This window comes from Caloenas nicobarica, chromosome 16 (genome assembly GCF_036013445.1).
Source record: "Caloenas nicobarica isolate bCalNic1 chromosome 16, bCalNic1.hap1, whole genome shotgun sequence".
Taxonomy (NCBI): Eukaryota; Metazoa; Chordata; class Aves; order Columbiformes; family Columbidae; genus Caloenas; species Caloenas nicobarica.
Window position 1 is genome coordinate 5,253,036 of NC_088260.1, and position 25,404 is coordinate 5,278,439.

At 55.3% G+C, this 25,404-nt stretch overlaps 1 protein-coding gene across 2 annotated transcripts in view; it reads left to right on the top strand.

Moving 5' to 3' along the window:
• Nucleotides 1–24,971, top strand: part of CUX2 (cut like homeobox 2) — a 64,333-nt gene extending 39,362 nt beyond the window's left edge. The window contains exons 2-19 of one of the 2 annotated variants that reach the window (XM_065646190.1): nt 7,672–7,750; nt 12,071–12,208; nt 12,382–12,502; nt 13,303–13,379; nt 13,460–13,526; nt 14,205–14,253; nt 14,858–14,962; nt 15,480–15,671; nt 16,313–16,371; nt 16,488–16,744; nt 17,001–17,585; nt 18,665–18,766; nt 19,455–20,218; nt 20,611–20,770; nt 21,339–21,608; nt 21,818–22,006; nt 22,118–22,391; nt 23,782–24,971. In XM_065646190.1, the coding sequence (XP_065502262.1) occupies nt 7,672–7,750; nt 12,071–12,208; nt 12,382–12,502; nt 13,303–13,379; nt 13,460–13,526; nt 14,205–14,253; nt 14,858–14,962; nt 15,480–15,671; nt 16,313–16,371; nt 16,488–16,744; nt 17,001–17,585; nt 18,665–18,766; nt 19,455–20,218; nt 20,611–20,770; nt 21,339–21,608; nt 21,818–22,006; nt 22,118–22,391; nt 23,782–24,439 (4,146 nt within the window). In that variant the 3' untranslated portion in view covers nt 24,440–24,971. Of the gene's footprint in view, nt 1–7,671; nt 7,751–7,893; nt 8,057–12,070; nt 12,209–12,381; nt 12,503–13,302; nt 13,380–13,459; nt 13,527–14,204; nt 14,254–14,857; nt 14,963–15,479; nt 15,672–16,312; nt 16,372–16,487; nt 16,745–17,000; nt 17,586–18,664; nt 18,767–19,454; nt 20,219–20,610; nt 20,771–21,338; nt 21,609–21,817; nt 22,007–22,117; nt 22,392–23,781 lie in introns of those variants that run through there. The other variant, XM_065646189.1, reaches the window with a different exon arrangement.
• The last annotated feature ends 433 nt before the right edge of the window (nt 24,972–25,404 follow it).

Sequence of the window (25,404 nt, forward strand, 5' to 3'; positions counted from 1 at the left end):
TGCCACAACATGGCTGGGATGCACCAGGCAAGGTTGCAATGGGCAATTTGATGAGGAGCCGAGCACCAGGGTGGGACAACATGGTCCCGAGCTCACCGCGTTGCTGCAGAAGGCATCTCCCTTCTCCATCCTCCAGCCTGACCCAGGTGCTCCCCAGCCCCTTCCACATCCCCAGAGGCTCCGTGGATGCCTCGGCTTTGCACCCTGATGCTGGTGAGAAATGCGTTGCCCTTCAGGATACCTCTTCTCCTCCCTGGGTTTTTAGCGCTCGCTCTTTGGGGGCCACGTTCTCTGCTCCTCTAATGTGCTTCGATGGAAACCCCTGGAGAGCTGCTGGTACTCGGCGCTTGCCAGCAGCAACACATTAGGATCTGTCATCTGCTGAGCATTACCTGATTTTAAATCTGTCTCTTTGGAGCTCCGAAACTGCATGAGAAAATATTAAAGTAAACAATAAGTGGATTTACACAAATGCGACTGATTTCCATATTTTTCATCACTTCATTTTATTACTGGGTTTACTGATATGCTCATTTATTTATAGGGCAATCCAGTATTGATTCATTCCGATGCACTATGCATAAACACATAAAAGAGAGTGATAACAATACGAATACATTTTCAGTCTTTTAAATACTGCGTTTTTTCCAATAGTCTTCATTAGATCCGCTACACGAATATGAGCGATGTCCTTTGGGGAGCCCCAGCTGGTCCCTCTGCCCGAGTGGCTCTGGATTTATGGGGGTGTAAGGGAGACCAGGACGCGATTCCCAGATCCCCAGAGGTTTTGAGGGATTTTAATCCCAAAAGGTGGATTCCGCTCCCCTGAGGTTTGGTTTCTGGGCTGCCCCAGTGCCAGGCGGTGCGGGATGGACACCGGTGTCTGGGGCTTCTCCTGGGGCCAGGCTGGCAGAGCCCTGGGTGCTCTTTTCCTCCCTCTTTTTCCTTTTCCCACTCTTTCTCCTTTTTTTTCTTCTCTTTTCCCCTTCTCTTTTTCCTCTATTTTTCTCTTTTTTATATTTGTAAATATTTTTTTACCCTTTCCCCCTCTCTTTCCCTTTCTTTCCATCTCTTGTCTCCCTCTCTTCCCCCTCTTTTTCCTTTTTTCCCTTTTTCTACTCTTTCCACTTTCTCCTTTCTCTTTTTTCCCCTTCTCTTTCTCTCCTTGTTTTTTCCTCTTTTTCTGTATTTTTTCTTTTTAAATATTCTCTTTCCTGCCCTCTCTTTCCCACCCTCTCTTTCCCCCCTCTCTATCCTCCCCTTTCTTTCCCCTCCTCTCTTTTCCCTCTTTTCCAAATTTATTAAAAAGCCTCTTCAATATTTTTTTTCCCCAGAAAGCCCACTACTTTTCAGCGTTCCCCATGAATATTAACCAGGGAGCGCAGGGCGCTACATCACCTGCGTCACGGGAAGGAGCCCGTGATGGCGCAGTGATGGATGGCGAGCATTTCCCCTCGCTCTTTCTTGTAAATGGGAAGGGGAAAAAAAAAAAATCATTTTGAAATATTAACCTGGGTCAGGGCAGATGGGCTCTTCGGGCCATTTCTCTCTGCCATACCCAAATACATCTCATATACATTTAGGTTTCTACATCCTTCTTTTGTATATTTTTTCTTCAAGGAAGGAGGAGCAGGGTCAGGAGAATAAATTTTACCTGCAGAGAATAAACCCAGTTTTTATTCCCCCCCCCGATTAGCTAAAGGACAGGTTTTTTCTCTGCCCAAAAGCTGCCCGTGACGGCAGTTTAATGGCAACAGCTTGAGACGGACAAAGTTTGAATATCCTTGCAACAGAGAAAAGAGCAAAGCGAAAGCCCTGCTAATTACAAAAGTTGCTTTATGAAAGATAATTCAAAGCAATAATTTAGCAAACATAATCAAGTAGCGCAGATGGGGATTTTGATGAATAGTTTGCAACATGCAATTAGCAGCACTTGCAGTTACATATCATTAACCCTCAGAGCACAAAAATTATTTTCTCATTATTAGATGAAAAGGTAAAATTAAGCTGACTAGACAGTAAAGGAACAAACTACAATTAATTACCTTCATTTATTACAGTCATTATTTTAAACTTTTTTTTTTTTACTCTGATAGATAGATGAAAACATCTAAATTAAAAGTTTTGTTCTGCTAAATGGGAGGTGAAACTTTGCGATGCTCGGGGTGTACCCACGCGCCGGGGCCATCCCGGCTCCATCCCGAACGCGGGGACCAGCGGGAACCCCCTCGTCACCCCACTTCATCTATGCCAGGGATGCAGAGAAAATGATTTTGCAGGAAAATAATTTTCTGGGCTCACAATAAATCCGGCCCCACTTGGAATTAACCCACCCGGGTGGCACCTTCTCATGCCGATGGTCGGAATTCATCCCGCTCCTTTGAGCTGCGTTGGGTTCGATGCTGGAGCTTTTCGTTTCACTGTACGCGCTGGTAGCAGATGGTTTGGAGTTGCCAACTGTCAGCAAATGCACTGAAAAAAAATTAAGAAAAAAACCCCAAAAAACAGCCAGTGGGGAAAAAAAAAAAGTATTAAATTATGTTAGTGAGGATGGTAAAATAAGCTTGAAATATTTTCTCCGCTTGCTGCGTCATGGCTGGAAGAGGAAAGAGCTCAGGCACCTTCTCCTGGAGCCAGCCGGGCCGGGATGCTGCGGAAAAAGGAGGCAAAAAATAACCTAATGAGCTGAGTGTCCTCTGCCTCGGCTCTCAGGAACTTTGCCAAAGCATCATTGAACTTGTCAGGAAGTATTACAACAAAATTAAGAACCAGCAGCAATTTTCTTGTGTTCGGGATCCTATGCTTTATAAAGTAAATTATTAATGCATTTTTTTTCTCTGTTAAGCAGTTATTTGCAGTGGTCTCGGTATATTTCTCATTAGAAATAACATCATCTGAAGAACTTATATTGATTCTTTTTTTTTTTTTTAATCTCCAAATCATGAACGTGAACAACATATTTCTATGACGTTCCCTTTAACTAGAATTCTCAGGCTTTATTTTTATATTATTGATCTTTTTTGACGTGAATTGCTTTTTGGCCTTGTGAAAATGTTGTGAGCTGCTTCTGGCTTTGGAGGAACAGGCTGGGAGTGGGAAGGGGGGTGGGTGTGCGACGGTGGTGTCGGTGTATGATGGGTGCGTGTGCAATGGGGTTGTGTGGGTGTGCAATGGACCCGTGCATGTAGGTGATGGATCCGTGCACGTGTGCAATGGGTTTGTGTGGGTGTGCAATGGACCCGTGCATGTAGGTGATGGATCCGTGCACGTGTGCAATGGGTTTGTGTGGGTGTGCAATGGACCCGTGCATGTAGGTGATGGATCCGTGCACGTGTGCAATGGGTTTGTGTGGGTGTGCAATGGACCCCGTGCATGTAGGTGATGGATCCGTGCACGTGTGCAATGGGTTTGTGTGGGTGTGCAATGGACCCGTGCATGTAGGTGATGGATCCGTGCACGTGTGCAATGGGGTTGTGTGGGTGTGCAATGGACCCGTGCATGTAGGTGATGGATCCGTGCACGTGTGCAATGGGTTTGTGTGGGTGTGCAATGGACCCGTGCATGTAGGTGATGGATCCGTGCACGTGTGCAATGGGTTTGTGTGGGTGTGCAATGGACCCGTGCATGTAGGTGATGGATCCTTGCATGTGTGCAGTGGGTTTGTGTGGGTGTACAATGGACCCGTGCATGTAGGTGATGGATCCGTGCACGTGTGCAATGGGTTTGTGTGGGTGTGCAATGGGTTTGTGTGGGTGTGCAATGGACCCGTGCATGTAGGTGATGGATCCGTGCACGTGTGCAATGGGTTTGTGCACGTGTCATGGTTTGTGTGGTGGGTCTGTGTGGGTGCACGGTGGGTCTGTGGGTGTGCAATGAGTCTGTGCAGGTGTGCGATGGGTCTATGTGAGTGTGCGACAGGTTTGTGCAGTGGTTTTTTGCGGGTGTGCAAGGGGTCTGTGGGTGTGATGGGTTTGTGTGATGGTTGTGTGGGTGTGCAATGGATCCGTGCATGTGTGTGGTGGGTTTGTGCATGTGTGATGGTTTGTGTGGTGGGTCTGTGTGGGTGCATGATGGGTCTGTGCAAGTGTGCGATGGGTCTATGTGGGTGTGCGATGGGTTCATGCATGTGAGTGCAAGGGGTTTGTGTGGGTGCGCAATGGGTTTGTGCAGGTGTGCGACAGGTTTGTGGGTGTGTGATGGGTTTGTGCGACGGGTTTATGTGGGTATGCGATGGGCTTGTGAGTGTGTGATGGGTCTATATGGGTGCAATGAGTTTGTGTGATGGGTTTGTGGGTGTGCAAGGGGTCTGTGTGCATGTGTGATTGGTCTGTGTCCATGTGCAATGTGGGTGTGTGATAGGTCTGTGCGGGTGTGCAATGGGTCTGCATGTGTGTGATGGGTCTGTGCATGTGCGTGATGGGTTTGTGCACATGTGATGGGTTTGCACGATGGGTCTGTGGGTGCACAATGATCTGTGCATACGTGCAATAGGTTTAAGGAGTCAGGGTCAGACACGGGGCACCAGGAAGGCAGCAAAGGACCCGGCACAAAGCGGGGGGTCCAGCCCCCATCACCCAGAGCTCCCCCTGGGACGGTGGCTCCCTCCGCAGCCCTCCCCCTCTCCCTCACTTCTTTACACATCAGCAAAAAGAAGCGAGGAAAATAGTAAAAGCTTGAATGTATTTTTTCATCAGTTTTCTTTAACATTTGGGGTCTCTGCTGCCGCTTTCTCCCCCCAACAGCTGTTCCTCTCTGCTGAAAAAGAGCTCATTTATGGTTTACCGCCACCAGTATTTAGATGGAAATAACCCACTACTTATCCTGCACTTGATCTCATGGATGTAAGAATAAACTCGCCGCCGGTGCGATGCAAATCCCGCGCCTTTGGAGAGGAGGTGCTCAGACAGTCGGTCCTCGCCGCCGCACCGGGAGGAGGACCGCCTGCGCCGGGGGGAGTTTTACCATTTTGTCAGTCAATTATAATAATATTTCTGCTTCCAAATGTTTAAAAAGTTGGCTTCGGAAGGTATAATCATGGCACAGAGGCCAGGCTGACAATAGTAATTAATTAGGCTATTACGCATTCTACAGTGATAATTGCTTTGCTGGAAAGTCACCAGCCATGAAAAGGACCCGGCGCGTAAATGTAATTCATCACGCGACGGCGATCCCGCGCCGCTGCCGTGCCTCACCTTGAGCCCGCGGATGCTGCGCAGGGAGATGGAGGGGGGGGAATAGAAATTAATAGTATGTTGATATATAATGCAGACGCAGAGCTCGCCAAGGGCTTTGCGGGCGGAGGGAGAGCGGCTGGCAGCAGGTTCGGTGTCGCCGACGGGCATCGTGGTGATGAGGGGAGCAGGGATGACGCCATCCCAATCCCACGGAGCTGGGGCAGCTCGGGGGGGATGTTCAGCTCCCCTATTTTTAGCAATTTTCTCCTCTTTTGAGTGGGATGCGGGTGACATCGCACTCTTAGATGGGGACACAGGGTTTGGCCCAGCTTCTGCCCAAGGGAGCAAATATAGTGCGTTTCAAAAATATGGATCCAATTTCAAAGCAGTATAGTATCAAATTTAGTCCATCTTTTTGAAATACCCTGTATTTAGGGTTTTTTTCTACAAAACCTTGATTTTAGGACTGATGTGGGCTTTTTCTGCGTGTTTATTCAGCTCTACATGCAGAATAAGAGCAGTTTTGGGGTTGGGCTGAGCTGTGCTGGTGCAGCACATGGAGCTGCTCCAGCAGGAACCACCCCTGGCATTTTGGTGAATTATCCATATCCAGAAAAGGTCGCTGAAAATTTTAAATATATATTTCTTTTTTCGCTGACATTTTCCTTGAAGTTTAGTGGGACTCTGAAAGAGCAGAGCAGACACCTGGCTCACCGTCCTGCCGATGGACCACACTGGTGATGCCCCGGTGCTGACATGGGCTGAAATGGTCCCCAGGTTGCACCAGGGGAGGTTTAGATTGGATATTAGGAAAAAATTCTTCCCGGAAAGGGCTGTCGGGCGTCGGAACAGGCTGCCCAGGGCAGTGGTGGAGTCACCATCCCTGGAGGGGTTGGACAGACGTGGAGATGAGGTTCTCAGGGATGTGGGGTAGTGCCAGGAATGGGTTAATGGTTGGACTCGATGGTCTTGAGGGTCTTTTCCAACCAAAATCATTGGTTGAGCCCTGTTGCCCATGGGCTGCGCCTGCTCCCGCTCCTCCCCTGTGCAAATTCCAAAGGGTTCGGGATGTTGGGGGGTCACAGAGGGAGCCTCCCAGCCCTGCTGTGTCTCTGCATCCTTATGGACCCATGAGGGGGCTCCCTGTGTCACCCCAACACCGGGTGCAACGCTGTCCTGCTGCCATGCACTGGCAGAGCCGCTCACCGGCTGCTCCCTGCCTCCCCCCTCTCCTCCCCACTTTATTGTTATTATTTTAAACCACCCTGAAGCCAAGCATTTTTGCAGAACGCTGAAGAAAAGCCCCCAAATTCCTCCTCTGCTGGAAGCGTGGTGCCGAGAAAGTAGGTTTGTGTACGAGAGGCTATAAAAAGCCCAGCTTATACAATTTTAACAATAGAAAAATGATCTTCGTGCTCCAGTGCCTGCGAGCTGGGAAGGAGAAGGCGGTTTGCTCAGGTGGCTGCTGGATTACAAATGAGCCGTTTGCTTTGGATTTGAATGACGAGGAATCGCAATCCCGGATGGTGGATGGCGGGAGCCCCGCTGGCACTGGGGGGATGGCTGGAGGGAAAACATGCTCCGGTGTGGGAGCTGCCGCCAGGCTGAGGCACGAAGTTCGGCTTTGTTTGATAATTAGCCCATTGGTGGCTTAACAGTGTTTTAATTGACTCGTCCGCTGGTGGTGAAAGTGCGTTTGCCAGCACTGAATGTTGGGTGGGCCCGTCTTCCTGCATCACCAGTTGGCACAGGTGCCCAGTTTGCATCAAATTGGTATTTTTGGCTGGGAATGGGTCAGCTCCATCCCTGCATCCTGCGCCTGGGGCAGCAGGGACACAGAGGTCCTTGTGTCCCCATCCCACCTGCTGCTGGTGGGGCTGGACGTGCTGGGTTGGGAAGGGGACCCTCGGCAAACCAAGCAGACCAGAGCCTGGTGAGCAGCAGCCCCCGCCCCGAGGCATCGGCACACCTTGAAAAATTAGGGGGATTAAATGATTTATGCTCATCGATACCGGATGGGAGTGTGCGGCAGATTAATATGTTGTTCAGTTATTAGTGATGTAGCGTGCGAGCCTCACCGGCACCCTGGCAGCCAAGGGGGACAGGGACTCAATGTCCCTGTCTTGGTGCATGGGGACGGCACCAGCGTCGCTCCTGCCCACGGCATCGCCCTGGCTGTGCTGTGCCAGGGAGGGCAGCTGGGGGGGCTGTGTGCCGGATCCGGCCCTGCAAGCACAACAACAGCTAGAATTCTTTATTTCTTATTTAAGCGCTGACATTAAATTATAATTTTCATTTACTCAGAGCACATCAATGATTCAGGGCGATGTGGCACGGCAGCGGCGTGAGGAGTTTAGCCAAAGGCAGTGAGCGGCTGCGCGGGGCACAGAGCGGGCACGGAGCCATGCCGGGGGGGGACACTAGTGCCGGTCACGGGCAACACCGGTCCCGGTGGCCTGGTACCCATCTCTCACCCCCTTTTTCCATCTCCCTGCAGGTGATTGCACTTAGTAAGAGAAGCAAGGAGGCTGAGACGGCTTTCCTGAGCGTGTACAAGCAATTAATTGAAGCTCCAGGTAAGCAACGTGGTGGCGACCTGGCTGCCTAACGAGTCGCGTGCCAGCCCCGGTGCCGAGAGGAGCCAGCGAGGACCGCGGCATCGCCGCCAGCCCTGTCCCTTGTCCCCGGCACCGCTGGCATCACCGACCCCTGCTTGCGCATGGTGCTCTGGAAATACTGGCCGAAGAAGAGAGGAGAGGAAGCAGCTTTTGCCATCGCTCTGTTTCAGCCCCTGAGCCAAATGCATCTTGACATTAGGAAAGGAATACATTTGCTCAGCCCTTGTAATAACACTGCGGCTATCCCCAGGTGTCTGTTTGACGGTAAGTTAACCGAAGTGACCGAGCGCCAGCTCACAGAACAGCTCCTAGCACTGCTCGGGGAGGATTTTCCCTGGTTTTGCGCTGTGCCAGACTTTATACCCGGTCTGGGGCACCGCTTGAAGTCTTGGGAGGGGGAAACTGAGGCACGGAGCAGCTTTGAGGCTTGTGTTGGCAGAGGCTGTGCTAGGGCTGGGTGAGGGGCTGGCAGCCCCCTCCCCGCTGCTCCCCTCTTTCCCCCACGCTCTGAGCGGGGGTTGTTGGCTGCGCCAGGCACGGAGCATCCTCCGGCACGGCGAGCTGCACACGGCTGGAGATGCGTAGAAGGGCTCCTGCAGGGCCACTAATTCATTTTCCAGACATTTAGGAATAACAAAATGTTTTAATGATTTCTTAGGGGAATTAGGGAGACATATTTTTGTCCTCATTAAATTTTCTCCTGTGTTACAAGAACCAAATGTCAGCTCGGTTTCCAGAACCCTGTTATCTTCCCTCCTCATCTCCCCACACTCACCCACCGCGTTCCTCCTGCTTGCACACGCGTGCACACACATGCACATGGATGCGCACACATGTACACCCCAAAACTGCTCCCCGGGATCTCTGCACCCCCCTCTTCTTCCTCCCCTCTCTCTGCTCTCCTGCAGCATCCATCTCTTGCTCCCCTTCTCCTCCACAAATCCTCCCACCCGTCATTCTGTCCCTGTCCGTTACGTGTCCATGTGTCTCTCGACAGGCAAACTCTTTGTGGAATACTTGACAAGCGCCACATAAGTCCTGATTCGACATTTTTTTTTTGCTTTGAATGGCTGCTGTCAACACAAATCTCTGGCAGAGACTGTAACGGAGCCTGATTGCTCAGCAAGTATTTTGATAAGTGAGCTGGCTGTGTGTCTGTAATTACAGGAGAAAACCGTAAATCTTTTGGATATTGTTCACACAGATGTGGCGTGAAGGGAAGGGGGGGAAGCAGTAAAATGTGTTAAAAGCATAATTAATGTCATTGTTGTTGGGGATGATTTGATTTAAGGCTGACTTGAGCTGGTGGAGGGATTCATAGGGCACCGCTGAATGTGTTGGAGCAGGTTGGGATGGAGGGCTGGAGGAGATGCTGCCCCAGTGGGAGAAGTGTCGGCACCAGGGAGGTACCAGAGATGCACATGGGTGCACCATGGATGGACTGTGGGTGCTCCATGGGTGTCCCCTGTTCCTGGAGCTGACCAGCAGTACGGAGCAGATGTCACCGGCATGTCACCTGCTAAAGGCCAGGTCAAGTGGCCAGGCCCTGACACAGGGACGAGCACTGGTCTCTGGGGACATGGGTGCTCTCTGGAGCTGTGTGTGCTCAGAAGAAGGTGACGAGCACTCCAGACACCTCCTGCCCCGTCCCACCATCACACGGTGCTTCCAGCTGCTCTGTTGCTACGGTGGGGTGTCTGGGAGCGGGTCTGCTGGTGGCCCAGACGCCCTGCAGCTTGGGAAAAGGCCCCCCCAGCCCTGCTCCCCCATGCTGGGGCTGGGGACACCAGGAGGGGCCCCTGCCCACCGCCCCCATCCCTGCTGCAGCACCGCCGGTGCCACTAAAGGACAGCCAATAACGCCAGCTAGTGGCAGCACTTATTATATAAACTTTTAAAAAAAAGTATATATATATATATATATGTGTATGTATATATATAGTGGGCAAGCGTATGGAGCGATAGATAAACCTGCATGGGCAGCGTGTTCCACTTTGCAGCAGGAATTTGCTGATTCCCACGGGAGCTGCCTGTGCCATCGGTGGGTGATGCCGCATGGCACCGCGAGGATCTTGTTTGGCACATCCCTCTCTCGCGTCACCCGTCACCCGGCTGTGCCACGGGGCTCATGGCTGCTTGGCTGCGGTGTCAGCGCCATCTCCTCTAACCTGTCCCAATGGGGGTCGTGATCCATGCTGGGGGACCATCCCCTGCGCCGTGGGCAGTGTCCCGAGCCCTCCCATGTGGCTTGGAGTGTGACGGCACGTGGCATCCACAGTGCCTTGGTACGAGGAGATGATGTGCTCGGTGTCAAGCGTATCCTCTCTCCAGCCCTGCAGGTGCAAGCGTGGTGTAATCTTGGTGCAAACATGGTGCAAGCGTGGTGTAATCTTGGTGCAAGCACGGTGCAAGCTTGGTGCAAACATGGTGCAGCTTGGTGTGAGCTTGTTGCCTGGTCCCAGCAGCCCCTTGGTGCATCCGGACACCTCGCACACGGTGGCGGAGCTGTCCCCGCAGCTGAGGACAGCGTTTTCCTGGTGGTGGAACAGTGCAGTATTAGCACAGTGTAATTAATCCAGCTGAGCATTTTGTGGACCAATGTAGGAAGCAGAGCCAGAGCATCGCTTGCTCTTTTCCCTTCTAAAAGCTCCACTCCCCATTGCTTCGTCCCGGGATGTCGGCTCCGTGTGGGGAGCAGTCTGCTGGGGGACCGTCCTGGTTGTTTTTCATGGGAGGAGAAATGCTGACCTGAGGAAAATCCCTGGAGCTTTATCACTCGGGCCAGTTCCTCGCATATTATTTCTCATTATGGAGGTGAGAGGAGTTGCCGGCGTGGATCAGGCGAGGGCTGCCCCGGCGTTTATCCCTGTGGAGGCGGCTCTCAGGCTGGCACTGAGCCTCCTGCCAACACCCCCGGGGCCGGGGGAGTGTGGGGGGGACGCCGGCCCCTGCAGCCTGTGAGCTGGGGCCCTGGAGCGCAGGGTTTAATTAGCCGTATCATTATCTCAGCTTGGGTACTTACTGGTGTTATTAATGGCTGTGAAAGCATCCAGGCCGGTTGGGGGCCACAACACCCTTCCATGGCGTGTTCCCACATCCTTGGGTGGGGAAGCAGCCTGAAGGATGCCGAGCCCCAGTGTGCCGTGAACCGAAGGATGCCGAACCGAGGGATGCCGTGAGCAGCCCGGGGGGTTCCCAGCTGCAGCTGGGTCACCAATTGGGTACCAAAGCCGGTGGTGTGCCGGCTGCGCTCAGCGCCCACCTCTGCCTGGGTCCCCACGGCCGAGCTCTGGCTGAATCCCGCAGCATGGCCACGGTGGTGCCAGGTCCCCTTCATCCCGCACCGTTGCCGTCTCAGCTGGGGACTTGCTGAGCAGAAAAGCTGCTCTGTGTCCCGTTGGGAGCGGAGGCAGCTAGTTGTTTGTTTTGTTGTGTTTATTTTTTTCCATCACCGTTATTATTTTTTACCCTTGGATGCGTGCCACACGTCCATGCCGTACAGTAGCATGGCTGCTCTGTCCCACTTCCCTGTTTGTCTAACTTTTTGACCCTGGAGAATTCAAATCTATTTTCTTTTTTCTTCTTATCAAAAAAAGAAAAAAACAAAACCAAACAAAAACCCCTATATTAACCTGGCTCAATAGGAGGCATTTTCTTGAACTTATTAAAAAATCCAGACTTGTAAATTAATTTGTTCATGTTGTACAATGGCAGTGCAGATGGACTCATTAGCATGCACACAACAAATAATTATAGATGAATTTTTAGCTGGCCTGCTTAATGGGCTTGCTGGGTTAATTATGTCAATGTATAATTACATCAGCCCTGGGAGACATAATGGCACACCCTGCTGAGCAGACACCGGCTAATGACGGTGTAATGCTGACAGAGGGAAGACAGACGGCTCGGAAGGCACCTGCTTACCTCGGCACAAACCGCCATTGTCTGTGCCCAAACTGGGGCCACTGGTGTCGTGGGTGCCACCAGTTCACTCGGGGAGGTGATACCCCCGTGGCGCCCCCCTGGTTTCTTGGGGCTGGTGATGGAAAACACGGGACTGAGGGGCATCCCCATGGCACCCGGCACACCGTAGGGTGTCCCCGTGTCACCCAGCACCCCATGGGGTGCCCCGGGGACGGGAGGGCACGTGCTCTGGTTTTAAGCAGGGTGCGGAGAGCGGCTGCCCTGGGGTGGGTGGCAAGGAGGGTGGGCACCCAGGGAAGGTGGGAGAGGGCTGGGGGTGCTACTCCTCCCCTCACCAGCACCCCACATCCCGCAGACCCTGCACCAGTGCTGGAGGCTGCGCGGAGCCTGGAGGACCGGCTGCAGCAGCTCCAGCGCCTTGAGCCTGAACCGTCCCCCCTGAAGGACCTCGGCCGCCCCTGGAAGAAGCACCCGGAGCTCGTCGGCACCAAAGGTACCCCCCGGCGCCGGCCACCCTGTCAGGCAAGGGTGGTAGTGACAGTCTCCAGCTGGGTCCCCCCATGTGCCTCCGAGCATCCCCAGGACGTGGCGGGTCTCGGACCTGTCCCCTGGCCCGTGGTCCTCGGTGGCCGTGGCTGTCCCCAGCATGGCTGTGTCCCCCTGCAGAGCACAGAGAGGGGACATCGCCAGCGGCTGGGCTCGCAGCTGAGCCCCCGCGCTCCGGCATCGACAGCAAAGCGCTGTGCGCAGAAACCTCGCTGCAGAGAAATGAGGCAGAGAAGCAAAAGTACGTGAGTACAGGGGACGTTTTGGGGTGCACGGGGGACACACGGCTCTGTCCCCTCTCCTGCACAGGGCTGTCCATTTGTCCTTCCCTCTCCTCTTTGCTTTTGCACCTCCTTTGCTGTCTGGGTTGGGACAGACGCATCCAGCCCATAAACCCAATACACAGTCTCAGGCACTGTCTATTTGTCCATCCATCCCTGATCCCAGGCGGGTTTTGGGCAGAGCCAGGGCAGGTCCCTCCTGCCGGCCCTCACGCCGTCTCTCTGGCGTGTGGCTTTGCTTGGACAAATGGGTTAAGTCCAGGTTGGCAGATGATCCTCATGAAATGGCCTTTTAATTTGGAGGCTCCCGGCTTTCCCAGTGGCTTCATTGTTATTCTTTAACACACTGCATGGGGAAACAAATGAGGAATCTTTAAACCCTAAATTGCAGATCTCTGCTGTAAGTTCCTGGCAAGTGCAGGCTATAAATAATGCAGAATAACTTTTCCCTGATTGCTTCCCCCCTTCCAATTAATTACAGGCGGGGTGGGCAGCCATTCCCCCATCACAGGGGTTTCAGCCACAGGGATCAGGGCCATTTTCAGCCCAAAGTGAATTTTTTTCTGTCCAGGGCAATAAATCCCTTAACATCAGGGACTAACATGGCTTGAACACATCCTAGCATCGACTGGCGGGTCCGTTCTTGGTGTCACCAAGTGACGGGGGATGCAGCGGGAGGGTCTCCGCGTGCCCTGGGGGGGCTGTGGGGTGGGCACGGCCGCAGTGCCACCAGCACGGTGGTGACACCCGTCTCTCACAGGGGGCTGCAGGAAGCTCAGGTCACTTTGGCCGCTCGGCTGGGAGAGGCAGAGGAGAAGATCAAAGTGCTCCACGCAGGTAGGGGAGCCGGGGGGGCTGCCAGCCACGGGAGGGCCCAGCCCCCCTCCCAGAGCTCACCTTCCTCTGCCTCTTCCCAGCACTGAAGGCCACGCAGACAGAGCTGCTGGAGCTGCGGTGTAAATACGACGAGGAAGCTGCGTCCAAGTAAGTTGCTGGTGATGCCCAGAGGCTCTTGGCAGCTGAGCAGCCCGCGGCAGCACCAGGATGTCCCCACGGTGCTGCTGAATGGTTTGAGGTCCAACTCAGTTGTCCTCAGCACAGGACAGACATGGACCTGCTGGAGAGGGGCCAGAGGAGCCCCAGAAATGATCCGAGGCTGGAACAGCTCTGCTGGGAGGACAGGCTGAGAGAGTTGGGGGGTTCAGCCTGCAGAAGAGAAGCTCCGGGGAGACCTTATTGCGGCTTTTCCATACTTTAAAGGGGCCGATAAGAAAGATGGGGACAGACTTTTCAGCAGGGCCTGTTGCGATAGGACAAGGGGTGATGGTTTTAAACTAAAGGAGGGAGATTCAGGCCGGACATGAGGAAGAAATTGTTGGCCCTGAGAGTGGTGAGAGCCTGGCCCAGGTTGGCCAGAGAGGTGGTGGCTGAACCATCCCTGGAGACATCCCAGGCCAGGCTGGACGGGGCTCTGAGCAACCTGAGCTGGTGCAGATGTCCCTGCTCATGGCAGAGGGGGCACTGGGTGAGCTTTGAAGGTCCCTTCCCACCCAAGTTGTGGGGGATCCCCATATCTAAGACACTGGCAGGAGCTATCGCCAGCCTTAGAGGGCTGGGTCGGTGCCTCCGCACCAGCTGACGCCTCTTGCTTTCCCATCACAGGGCAGACGAAGTAGCCATGATCATGACAAACCTCGAAAAAGCCAACCAGGTGAGCTGGGAGGTGAACCCTGAGCATCCACGTGGCTTGGATATCTGTCCCCAAAAATGGGTGGCCAGGCTCCAGGACTGGGAAGCCCTGCGAATGGGGAGCTCTGGTTTCCTTCGCCCAGTGGCTCCTCCAAACCAGCCGGGTGGGACCTCTTGCCCCGTATTGGGGGTCACTGGTGTGTTTGAGCTTCTGCCAGGCTCTGTTTTGGCTGCTGGAGCTGGAGTTTGTCACCTCCAGCCTCTCCCAGGTGTTTTAGGGCATGACCCGTACCACCCTGGGGTTGGTTTCTGGTGTCATTACTTCTGGTCCTCTCTGCTCTTATTCATTAGTTTTATTTAATTCTGAAAATGTAAGTACAAATAAATAATAAAGGAGCTTAAAGAGCAATTTGCAATCTGCATCCTGGAGGCGGTCTGTGACCCAGGGACTGGGATCGGGAACCGCGTTAGGACGTGGGGAGCTGAAATATATGGGGGGGGCTTGTGGTGGGGGCAGCGGGAGCAGGATGCTCAGGTGGGTGCAGGTCCCTGAGCCCAGCTCTGCCCGCTGCGGGGTGGGACGAGCCGCGGGTGCCCGGCCTGACACACATTCTGCTCTCTTGCAGCGAGCGGAGGCGGCACAGAGGGAGGTGGAGAGTTTGCGAGAGCAGCTGGCGGCCGTGAACGGCTCCCTGCGCCTGGCCTGCTGCTCCCCGCCGGGGGCTGCGGGGGTGAGAGCACCCCTCGGGGCTGGCGACACCCCAGCACGGCCCCTCGGGGCAGGGAGCACCCCGTCACAGGCAGCAGCACCCCATCATGGCTGCGAGCATCTGTCACAGCCAGGAGCACCCCATCATAGCCAGGAGCACCCCACTGCATGTTCAGGAGCACCCCACTGCACTTCAGAGCACCCCGTTGCATGCAGGAGCACCTGTTTGCATTTGGGAGCACCCGCTGTGTTTGGGAATAAGCCCGACATGCCCGTGACCGGGGCATTTTTTTCCCCCGTGGGGGCGGGAGTGTTGGCCATGCCCTACCTGCAGCCCCAGGCTCCTGTGGGAAGGGGGACGTGCATCCCCATAGCACCCCGTAGAGACCTGTGAGGGCAGAGGGAAGGTCCCAGGTCCCTGTCCTGCAGGGCTGAGTCCTGGGCTCTCCTGCTCCCCATGGGGACATATCTGATGGGGAGGGTGGCCCATGTCCCCACATCAGGTGGCCAGGAGCTGACAGTGTCCCCTCTCCCGGCAGGACAAAGTGAACTATTCCATGTGCTCAGGGTCGAGGCTGGAGACAGCTCTGGCCGCCAAGGACCGGGAGATCCTGCGGCTCCTGAAGGACGTCCAGCACCTCCAGAGCTCGCTGCAGGAGCTGGAGGAGTCCTCGGCCACCCAGATCGCCGAGCTGGAGGGACAGCTGGCCGCCAAGAACGAAGCCATCGAGGTGGGGACAAGGAACTTGCCAAGGAGCGGGGGGACATGGATCCAGCCATATCGGGGGTGCACCCAGAGCTGACTGTGAGGGAGGTTTTCCTACCCCTCTGCCCTGGTGAGGCCCCATCTGGGGTCCTGTGTCCAGTTCTGGGCTCCACAGTTTAAGAAAGACAAAGAATTACTGGGGAGTCCAGCAGTGGGCTACAAAGATGCTGAGGGGTCTGCAGCATCTTTCTGATGAGGAAAGGCTGAGAGAGCTGGGGCTGTTCAGCTGGAGAAGAGAAGCTGAGATGAGACCTTGTTTATGTGATAAATATCTCCGGGGTGGGTGTCAGAGGATGGACCAGACTCTGTTCAGTGGTGCCCAACGATGGGATGAGGGACAGTGGGCACAGACTGAAACAGGGGAGGTTCTCTCTGAATATGAGGAGAAACTTCTTTGCCGTGAGGTGCCAGAGCCCTGGGCCAGGCTGCCCAGAGCAGGTGTGGAGTCTCCTTCTCTGGAGACATTCAAACCCGCCTGGACACGACCCTGTGCCATCTGCTCTGGTGACCCTGCGTTAGCAGCGGTTGGACTGGGGGATCTCCAGAGGTCCCTTCCAACCCCAACCATCCTCTGATTTTGTGACCCCCGCCTTCTCTGCTCCGCAGAAGCTGGAGGAGAAGCTCCAGGCACAGGCAGACTATGAGGAGATCAAAACGGAGCTGAGGTATGGGCTCAACCAGCACCTGTGGGTGCTGCCTCCTGGCCCCTGGCTGGCCGGGTGCTGCTGGTGCCCACGGCAGCTTGATGGCAGCAAACAGTGTCCCCCCTTGTCTCCCCCAGCATCCTGAAGGCGATGAAGGTGGCCTCCGCCAGCTGCAGCCTCCCCCAGGCAAGTGCCACAGGACGTGCCGACCCGCTCGCCGGGCTGGGGTGCCTGTGCCAGCCCCGCTGCCGGGGGCTCCGCTGCCCCTTCCCATCCCGGCTTGGCTCCTTGCAGAGCGGATCCAAGGCAGAAGAGGCCCTGCTGCTGGGGAAGGAGGCGTTCTACCCCTCGCAGAAGTACCTGCTGGAGAAGCCCAGCCTGTTGGCCAGCACTGGTAGGGTCCCCAGGTCCCCATGGCATCGCCAGTCTCCCTGGGAGCATCCCCAGTACCACTGGGAGCATCCGTGGGGATGCGGGCGGCAGGGCTGGATCCTGCCCCCGCTGTGGGAAGGAGCCCGGAGCCAGCAGCAGGGTGGGGGGATGGCCAAGGGGGTGGGATGCCACCTGGGGAAACTGAGGCAGGAGATGCTTCACTGCATGGCCATGGCAGGGGGAACCCTAGTGTGTCTCCCTCTCTCGTTCCTCTCTAGAGGAGGATCACTCTGAAGATGAGTCGGGGAAGGATTCTCTGGGCATGGAGCAGCCGTACCCGTCCCCCCAGCACGCCCCGGTGGACGAACCCGCCTCCCCCAGTCCCCTCCCGCCTCTACCCGGCCCCGGCCTGGCCCCCGACGGCCCCCGGACTTTCTCACTGTCCCCCTTCCCGGGGGGTGAGCGGATTTCAGGGGACCCCAAGACCCCCCACCTCCCACCACCTACTTTCTTCGGGGCCAAAAGTGGTGCTGTGCCCCCCAGCACCGTGCCGGCTGCCAGCCCCCCCGGCACTGAACCATCTGATGGCAGCGCCGCCAGCTCTGCCGACGAGGAGCAGCTGGACACGGCTGAAATCGCCTTCCAGGTGAAGGAGCAGCTGCTGAAGCACAACATCGGGCAGCGGGTGTTCGGGCATTACGTGCTGGGGCTGTCGCAGGGCTCGGTCAGCGAGATCCTGGCCCGGCCCAAGCCCTGGCGCAAGCTGACGGTGAAGGGCAAGGAGCCGTTCATCAAGATGAAGCAGTTCCTCTCTGACGAGCAGAACGTGCTGGCCCTGAGGACTATCCAGGTGCGCCAGAGAGGTGAGTGGTTGGGGTTGGGGTGGCCCCGGTCTGCTCCCTGCACACCCAGGGTGCTCCATGCCGCCATGGGGACACTCGCCAGCCCCTGGTGTGCTGGCAAGACAGGCAGTGGTGGCACACAGAGTCACCAGTGGCACTCCGGGATTGTCCCTAGTGGTCCCCCCACTCACTGGAGCCCCAGCAAATGGTGGGGATTAATGGTGATTAACACCAACCCCTCATGGAAGCTGCATCCCCGGCCGTGCTTTACTCATTTATTCTGACAAGTGCCGTTTAATTATTCATTAGGCTGTTTCGTGGCGTATGAATCAATGTGCTTGGGAATTTTTCATTAAAATAATGAACTCTTAAGGCTGGGGGACAGCAGCTCCTGGCCCTGTCTCAGTGGTAGCTGGTCACTTGTGTCCCTATGGTGGCACCAGGGCAGGGCGATGCCGATAGGACAAGAGGAAACAGCCTCAAGATGCACCAGGGGAGGTTGAGGTTGGATCTTGGGAACAATTTCTTCCCCAAAGGGCTGTCGGGCATTGGAACAGGCTGCCCAGGGCAGTGCTGGAGTCACCATCCCTGGAGGGGTTGGACAGACAGAGATGAGGTTCTCCGGGACATGGGTTAGTGCCAGGGGTGGGTTAACAGTTGGACTTGATGATCTTGAGAGTCTTTCCCAACCAAAATGAGTCCGTGATTCTATGGTCCATGCATCTGCTGGCATTTCAACCCCAAGGTCTCCAATTTATGCCCTGAATCTGATTCAGCATTAATCCTTCACCTGCAGGAGGACTTGGTGCCAGGGCGAGGACGTGGTCCCCATGCCCAGATCTCTGCTCAGCACCCTGCGTGCCCTTGGATGGGACAAGCAAGGCAGGCAGGAGATGCCGTGCCGGAGGCAGGAGCTGGCAGCCGGGGCTACCGGGGTTCCCAGCGCTCCAGCTACTGACTAATTGGGAGTGACATTTGTCTTAAATCCAGCATCCCTAAAAATAACTGAACATGAGGAGCAGTAAATACTTCCTGACATACAAGCGGAGCTTGTAAAACCAGCACCGGTGACAAAACTGTTTTCCTGCCTCTTTGATCAGGTAGCATCACGCCGCGGATCAGGACGCCGGAGACCGGCTCTGACGATGCCATCAAAAGCATCTTGGAGCAGGCAAAGAAGGAGATCGAGTTGCAGAAGGGAGGTAAGTGCTGGCATGTGGGCTGCCCTGGGGGGGACTGAGCCCTGGCTCTGTCCCCGTGGTGCTAGCACCCGAGATGGACCTGCCCTGGCATGGCCAAAATGGGCTTTATTTGGTATTTCTCCTACTGACACTCATAGAGATTTGGGATGTGGTGGGAGGAAATGCTGGTGAATACTGTTAGGGACTCTCCGTGCAGCGGCATTTGTACCTGGGCTTTCAGAAACTTTGGATCTACCCTTTTCTCCCCTCCCTGCCCCAAACCAGATGATTAAATGAGGATGCAGGATCCATCTGGCATGAGGAATCATTAAAGCAGCTGCGCTCGCAGTCAATTACAAGCAATGAAATACATTAAAACAGGTAGTCTGCTGAGAAAGCAGAATCCCGGAGAATTAAATTAGGCAGGAACAGTGGAAAAACAGACAGGGAAAACAAACATGTTTGTCTATTGCTATTGTTGATAATGGGATTTGTTTTGCACTTGTCAAAAAGGAAGCTTGTTGGGAGGTGGGAGTGTCATAGCTTTTGTTTTGTGGATGCTGCTGGTCCTTCTGATCCACACTCATGTGGAGAGTGCTCTGAGCTGGGCTAGGCTAAAATCCCTTTTTTCCTGCATTTTGAATTATTGCCATCTGGCAAAACAAAATATGCTGCCTCTTGGGGCTCCCCTCACCCCTTTTCTTTGCAGGTGAACCCAAAATGCCGTCGGCATCGCAGGCGGTGGCCAACGGGGCAGGCGGCAGCAGCTCTGAGGACGCCATCAAGAGCATCCTGGAGCAGGCACGGCGGGAGATGCAGGCGCAGCAGCAGGCGCTGCTGGAGATGGAGTCGGGGGGCAGTGGGCGCCCCGGGGACACGCCACCCGCCGAGCGCTCCACCTTGGCCGCTGTTAACCAGAACATTGTCCCCACCTACGTCAAGCAGGAGGAGGGGAGCGGGGCCAGCCCTGGCCCCCCGCAGCCCCCCCTGGCCGTCCTCTCGCCCGCCGCCTTCGTCCAGAGCATCATCCGGAAGGTGAAGTCGGAGATTGGCGATGCCGGTTCCTACTTCGACCAGCACTGGGCATCCGAGCGGAGCCTGCTCAGCCGACCCTACACCTCTGTCTCGCCTTCGCTCTCCTCTTCCTCCTCGAGCTACTCCAGCATGGCAAATGGCCGGGGCTGGCCGCGGGGCGAGCCCAGTGAAGGTGGCACCAACGAGGATGAGATGCCACCAGCAGATGATGAGCCCCAGGTGAAGGTGGAGGGAACCGGTGCAGAAGCAGTGGCTGGTGGTCGTCTCTCCTACTACCCCTCCTATGTGCCGCGGACCCTCAAACCCACCGTGCCACCGCTGACACCGGAGCAGTACGAGATGTACATGTACAGGGAGGTGGACACGCTGGAGCTGACCCGGCAGGTCAAGGAGAAGTTGGCCAAGAATGGCATCTGCCAGAGGATCTTCGGAGAGAAGGTACCAGCCTGGAGAAGGGGAGGTCTGGTGTCAGCTCTGCTCTGCGACCCAGAGCCTGGGGCTCATCAGTGGCCTCCACCAGCTCCTCCCAGGGACCCCACTCACCCCCTTGGGTTTCCCCTTGGAGGACGCTGAGTTCTCAGGGTCTGACCCAACCCCAAGCAGTCTCCCAGTGGCCACCACCAACTAGTTGGTGGCACTTCCCACCAGGAATTCCCTGTCTCCTGTGCAAAGCCCTATGGGGACCATCCTCCCAGCCCACTGGGTATCCCGGGGGGGACCCACCACAGTCCCAGCACCCGCAGCTGGGGCCAAGGGACTGGGATGTGCCGTGGGGCCATGAACGTGGTAGCAACCTGGTGCTTGGGGGGTGACACCTGCATGGTCCTTAGGTGCTGGGGCTGTCCCAGGGCAGCGTGAGTGACATGTTGTCGCGTCCCAAGCCATGGAGCAAGCTGACACAAAAGGGTCGGGAGCCCTTCATCCGCATGCAGCTCTGGCTGAGCGACCAGCTGGGCCAAGGCATCAGCCAGCAGCCGACCCCCTCCCAGGGTAAGTGCCACCGCTGTCCCCGCGGTCCCCACGTACCACTGGTGTCCCCAGCACTTCTGCATCTGCCCCCAGCATCCCTGCCCGCACCCTGATCCTGAGCAGCCCTTTGCATCCGCCTCTCCTCTGATGCATACAACTTGTTTGAACCCATGTAATTAGTTGCTTGGACAATTTAGGGCTGTTATACAGATCCTCAAATGTTATTTTGTCAGAAATGGGTTTGAAAGTCACCTAGTTTAAGAAAAAAAGGGAAAACCACAACAAAAATCCTTGGCTTTGTGCATGGCATGTAGAAGTAACTGTATTTTTATAATATTACTTCTATTATATTTCTGCTATATATATTATATGTACATCGATATTAACATATCTCTAATATTTATATTATTTATATATTTTTTAATATTATTTCTCTAACTATTCTACCGGCTCCTCCCACTTTGCCATAGCCACCAGAAAATCTCAGCTGGCATCCCCCCTCTCTGGAGGGCAGAGCCATGGGCACCCCCAAAATAACCTTCCCCCTCCCGCTGTCCCCACTGACCCCTCTCCCCCTGGTGTCATGCAGCCAGCCCGGTGGAGCCCCAGCCGTCCCCCTCACCACCCCCCAGCCCCACCGAGCAGGAGAAGGGCTGCCAGGAGCCCTTGACCTTGGCCTTGGAGAGCAGCAAAGAAAACCAGCAGCCCGAGAGCCGCTCAACGCCGGCGCTGGGTGGGAAGACGTATCCCAACAACCAGGGACCCCTGGGAATCCAGGAGATCGTGGCCATGTCCCCTGAGCTGGACACCTACTCCATCACCAAGAAGGTCAAGGAGGTCTTGACGGACAACAATTTAGGTGCGGATCCTCTCCCCGCCGGGGTTTTCGGGAGCTGCTGGTGAGGCTGCATGGATGCATCCCCCTCATTTCTGTAGCTGCAGACCCCCGGGTGCTCAGGGAGGGATGGCTGGCTGGGAAATGGGGTGCACCCCCTCCGTGCGGGGGGCTGTAGCACCCACCCCCGCTGCTCTGCCCCTCTCTAACCATCTCTGCTTCTCCTCCGCCAGGCCAGCGGCTGTTTGGGGAGAGCATCCTGGGCCTGACGCAGGGCTCGGTGTCCGATCTCCTCTCCAGGCCCAAGCCGTGGCACAAGCTGAGCCTGAAGGGGAGGGAGCCCTTCGTCCGCATGCAGCTCTGGCTCAACGACCCCCACAACGTGGAGAAGCTGCGTGACATGAAGAAGCTGGAGAAGAAAGGTGAGGGTCAGGGCGATACAGCCCCCACCCCAGGTCCAGGGTGTTGGGCGAACTGGGGGCTCCCTGGGCTGGGGGGGCGAGCGGCGCGCAGCTGGGTCTCCTCTCCCGCAGCCTACTTGAAACGTCGGTACGGGCTGATGAGCGCCGGCTCGGACAGCGAGTCCCCCAGCACCCGCTCTGAGTGTGCCAGCCCTGGCCTGCAGCCGCAGGACCTCAGCCTCCTCCAGATCAAGAAACCACGGGTGGTGCTGGCCCCGGAGGAGAAGGAAGCCCTGAAGAAAGCCTACCAGCTGGAACCCTACCCCTCCCAACAGACCATCGAGCTGCTCTCCTTCCAGCTCAACCTCAAGACCAACACCGTCATCAACTGGTTCCACAACTACAGGTACAGGTGCTCCCGGGCTTTGGACGTCTGATGGTGCTGTGCCACCAAAGGTGGTGTCACTGTTCCTCTTCCAGCTCTTCCAGTCCCTCTTGCCTAGATGGGGAGGTGCAGACCCATGCGTGGTCACTGGAGGTCCCAGGTGCAGGATTGCAGCCAAAATGCTGCCTGTGCCCTGGCTAGTGGTGGTCAAGAGGGGTCAACCACCTTGACCAAGTCATGTGGGTTGTTCAGCCTGGAGAAGAGAAGACCCCAGGGAGACGTTATTGTGGCCTTTCGGTACTTAAAAGGGGCCAATAAGAAAGATGGGGACAGACTTTTTAGCAGGGCCTGTTGTGATAGGACAAGGGGTGATGGTTTTAAACTAAAAGAGGGGAGATTCAGGCTGGACATGAGGAAGAAATTATTGCCCCTGAGGGTGGTGAGAGCCTGGCCCAGGTTGCCCAGAGAGGTGGTGGATGAACCATCCCTGGAGACATCCCAGGCCAGGCTGGACGGGGCTCTGAGCAACCTGAGCTGGTGCAGATGTCCCTGCTCATGGCAGGGGTGGGACTGGATGAGCTTTGAAGTTCCCTTCAACCCAAACTGCTCTATGATTCTATGTCGAGCATCTAAAGAGGTTTACATGCTCGTGTCCACTTGCTTGCTGGTGCGGGACACCACCTCCCACTGAGCTGGAGCTCTGTCATGGGTGGGAAAAAGCCTTATGGAGGCTCCTGGAGAGCACAAGATCCATCCTCACAGCACAGGCTTCATCCTTGGGCAGTACTGCAGGTGGACATGTGGCTCCTGAACCTTCCCCAGACCCACACCAAGAGCCACCCGCTCTCTGTGTCAGTGGTCCCCTATATAAGCCAGTATAAAAAGACATATAAGTGCTTGTGTCGAGTCCCTGGAGTATTCAATCTGCCCTGGGCAGCACAAAGTAGATGGTCAATATTTCTGGAAGCCAGCTGAGGTTTCTCACATGAAGTCATCATGTGGGAAGTGCTGGGGAGGCCTTGGAGAATCAGGCTTTTTGGTGAAACATTGACTAAACCTGCAACTTTTCCCCTTGTGTAGTTCCAGGAAAGCACCTCCTGCTCTTGGTAAACACAACTGCCCTAAAAGAAACCTTTGAAAAAGGTTATGTATTAAACAACAACAAAAGTAGTGGAAAACACTTGCATAACTGGGTCGTTTTGACTGTAAACAGCCCAAAGTGTTGCAAAATCTGTTCCGTGTTCAAGCGTCAGTGATTTCCCCTCCCCCAAAAAAATATTTTAAAGGCTGACAAGGTGGGCTTTTACATCTCAAGTGATGCCATCACATTTTTCCAGCTGGAGATGCTTTTTCAAGGCACGTGGTGCCCACAGCACAGGGCGATGGACTCTCCACGGTTGTGTCCCCGCAGGTCGCGGATGCGCCGGGAGATGCTGGTGGAGGGGACACAGGACAACGACACAGACCCAGAGCAGAGCAGCGGGGTGGCTGTCCCGGGGCGCCGAGCCCCCCACAGCCCCGATTCGGATGCCGAGGACCATAAACCCACATTGGGGAAGGGCGAGCATCCCTGCGCCGCCGCCGCCCCGGTGAAGGTGAAGGAGGAGCAGGGGGAGGTGGGCAGCTGGGGCCGCCGGCGGGACTCGCACAGCCCCATCGTGGGGACCGGACCTCCCCAGGAGGAGCGGGGGACAGCCCCCCATGCCGCAGCCCCCAGCGCCGGCAGCCTCCCACGGCGGGGGGGACGTGCCGGTGCTGCCACCACCGGGGGACCTCCACCACCGCCACCACACCCCGACAGCTCCCAGTCCTCGGCGGGGTCATCCCGTTGCAGCTTGGAGGTCTCCCCGACATCGCCCTCAGCAGCCTCCTCGCCCGGCCTCGCCGGTTCGGCCTCACCGGGACCATCCTCTGCCGGGCCGGTGTCACCGGCGCTGCCACCAGCTGCCGGCCCCCGACTCAGCACCAGCGTCCAGCGGCGTCACGAGAAGATGGCAAACCTCAACAACATCATCCATCGCCTGGAGCGGGCCGCCAACCGCGAGGAGGCCCTCGAGTGGGAGTTCTGAGCCCCCCCAAATATATATATACACACCTACATATACATATATATATATATTTTGTTAAATGCAGCACGCACCGAGAGGCAACAGGTGGCCAGCGTGACAAAGGGGAGCATCCATGGAAAGGGGGTACGAAGCCACTCCTGGCTTTGTTTTAAATGTGAAAAACTGGGAACAATTTTAGAAAAGAAAAAAAAAATATTTATAGACCTCTTTTAGATATTTTAATAAAAGGATACTTTGGAATTTATTAACAGCTTAAGCTGCTTTGATATTAAAGATAGCTATAAAATCAAGATGATGTAGCAGTTGTGTCATTAAATGTACACTGACGTCTTGTAGTTTGCCACTGGATGAGATTAAAAAAACAACAAACCAAACAAAACTCACAGAAAAGACTTATTGCGCAAAGCCATCAAGAAGCACTGAGACTGACCCAATTTAATAAACTTTTGCTGAGCGGTTTCCACCTCTGTCTGTAAGACATCGCATCGCTTCTGCCCCAGCCAGAGACTGCGTCATAGTCCCTGAAGACTCTAAAGTGAAAACCTTGATGCCATCGAGTATGTATTTAGTTCTGGTGGTTTATGTTTTTTGAAACCTTTGTAACACAGAATGTCCCGTGCGGTTTGTATATGTTGTAGAAATGTCTGCAATAGCCTTCTGGAATGAGATGTAGCATGGTCCGAATGCCGTCCCTCACACTTCCTCCAGCCGGCAACTGGTGGCAGCCCCGGTACGGCACAGTGTGGCTCCTACCAGTTCCAGAGGAAGAGAAAAAATAATGCAAAAGCAAAGGAAGTGACCTGGTTCTGCCATTGCGGGAGCGACACGGGCTGAGGTACGCGGGTGTTATGGTTGAGGACGGCTCTGGTTTGCTTGGGGATGGGCATCCACAGGATCCCGGTTCCCCATGCTCGGCCATCATCCATTTGGGAAAGAAAAAGAGATGGAGCCTCCAAGCTTTGCCC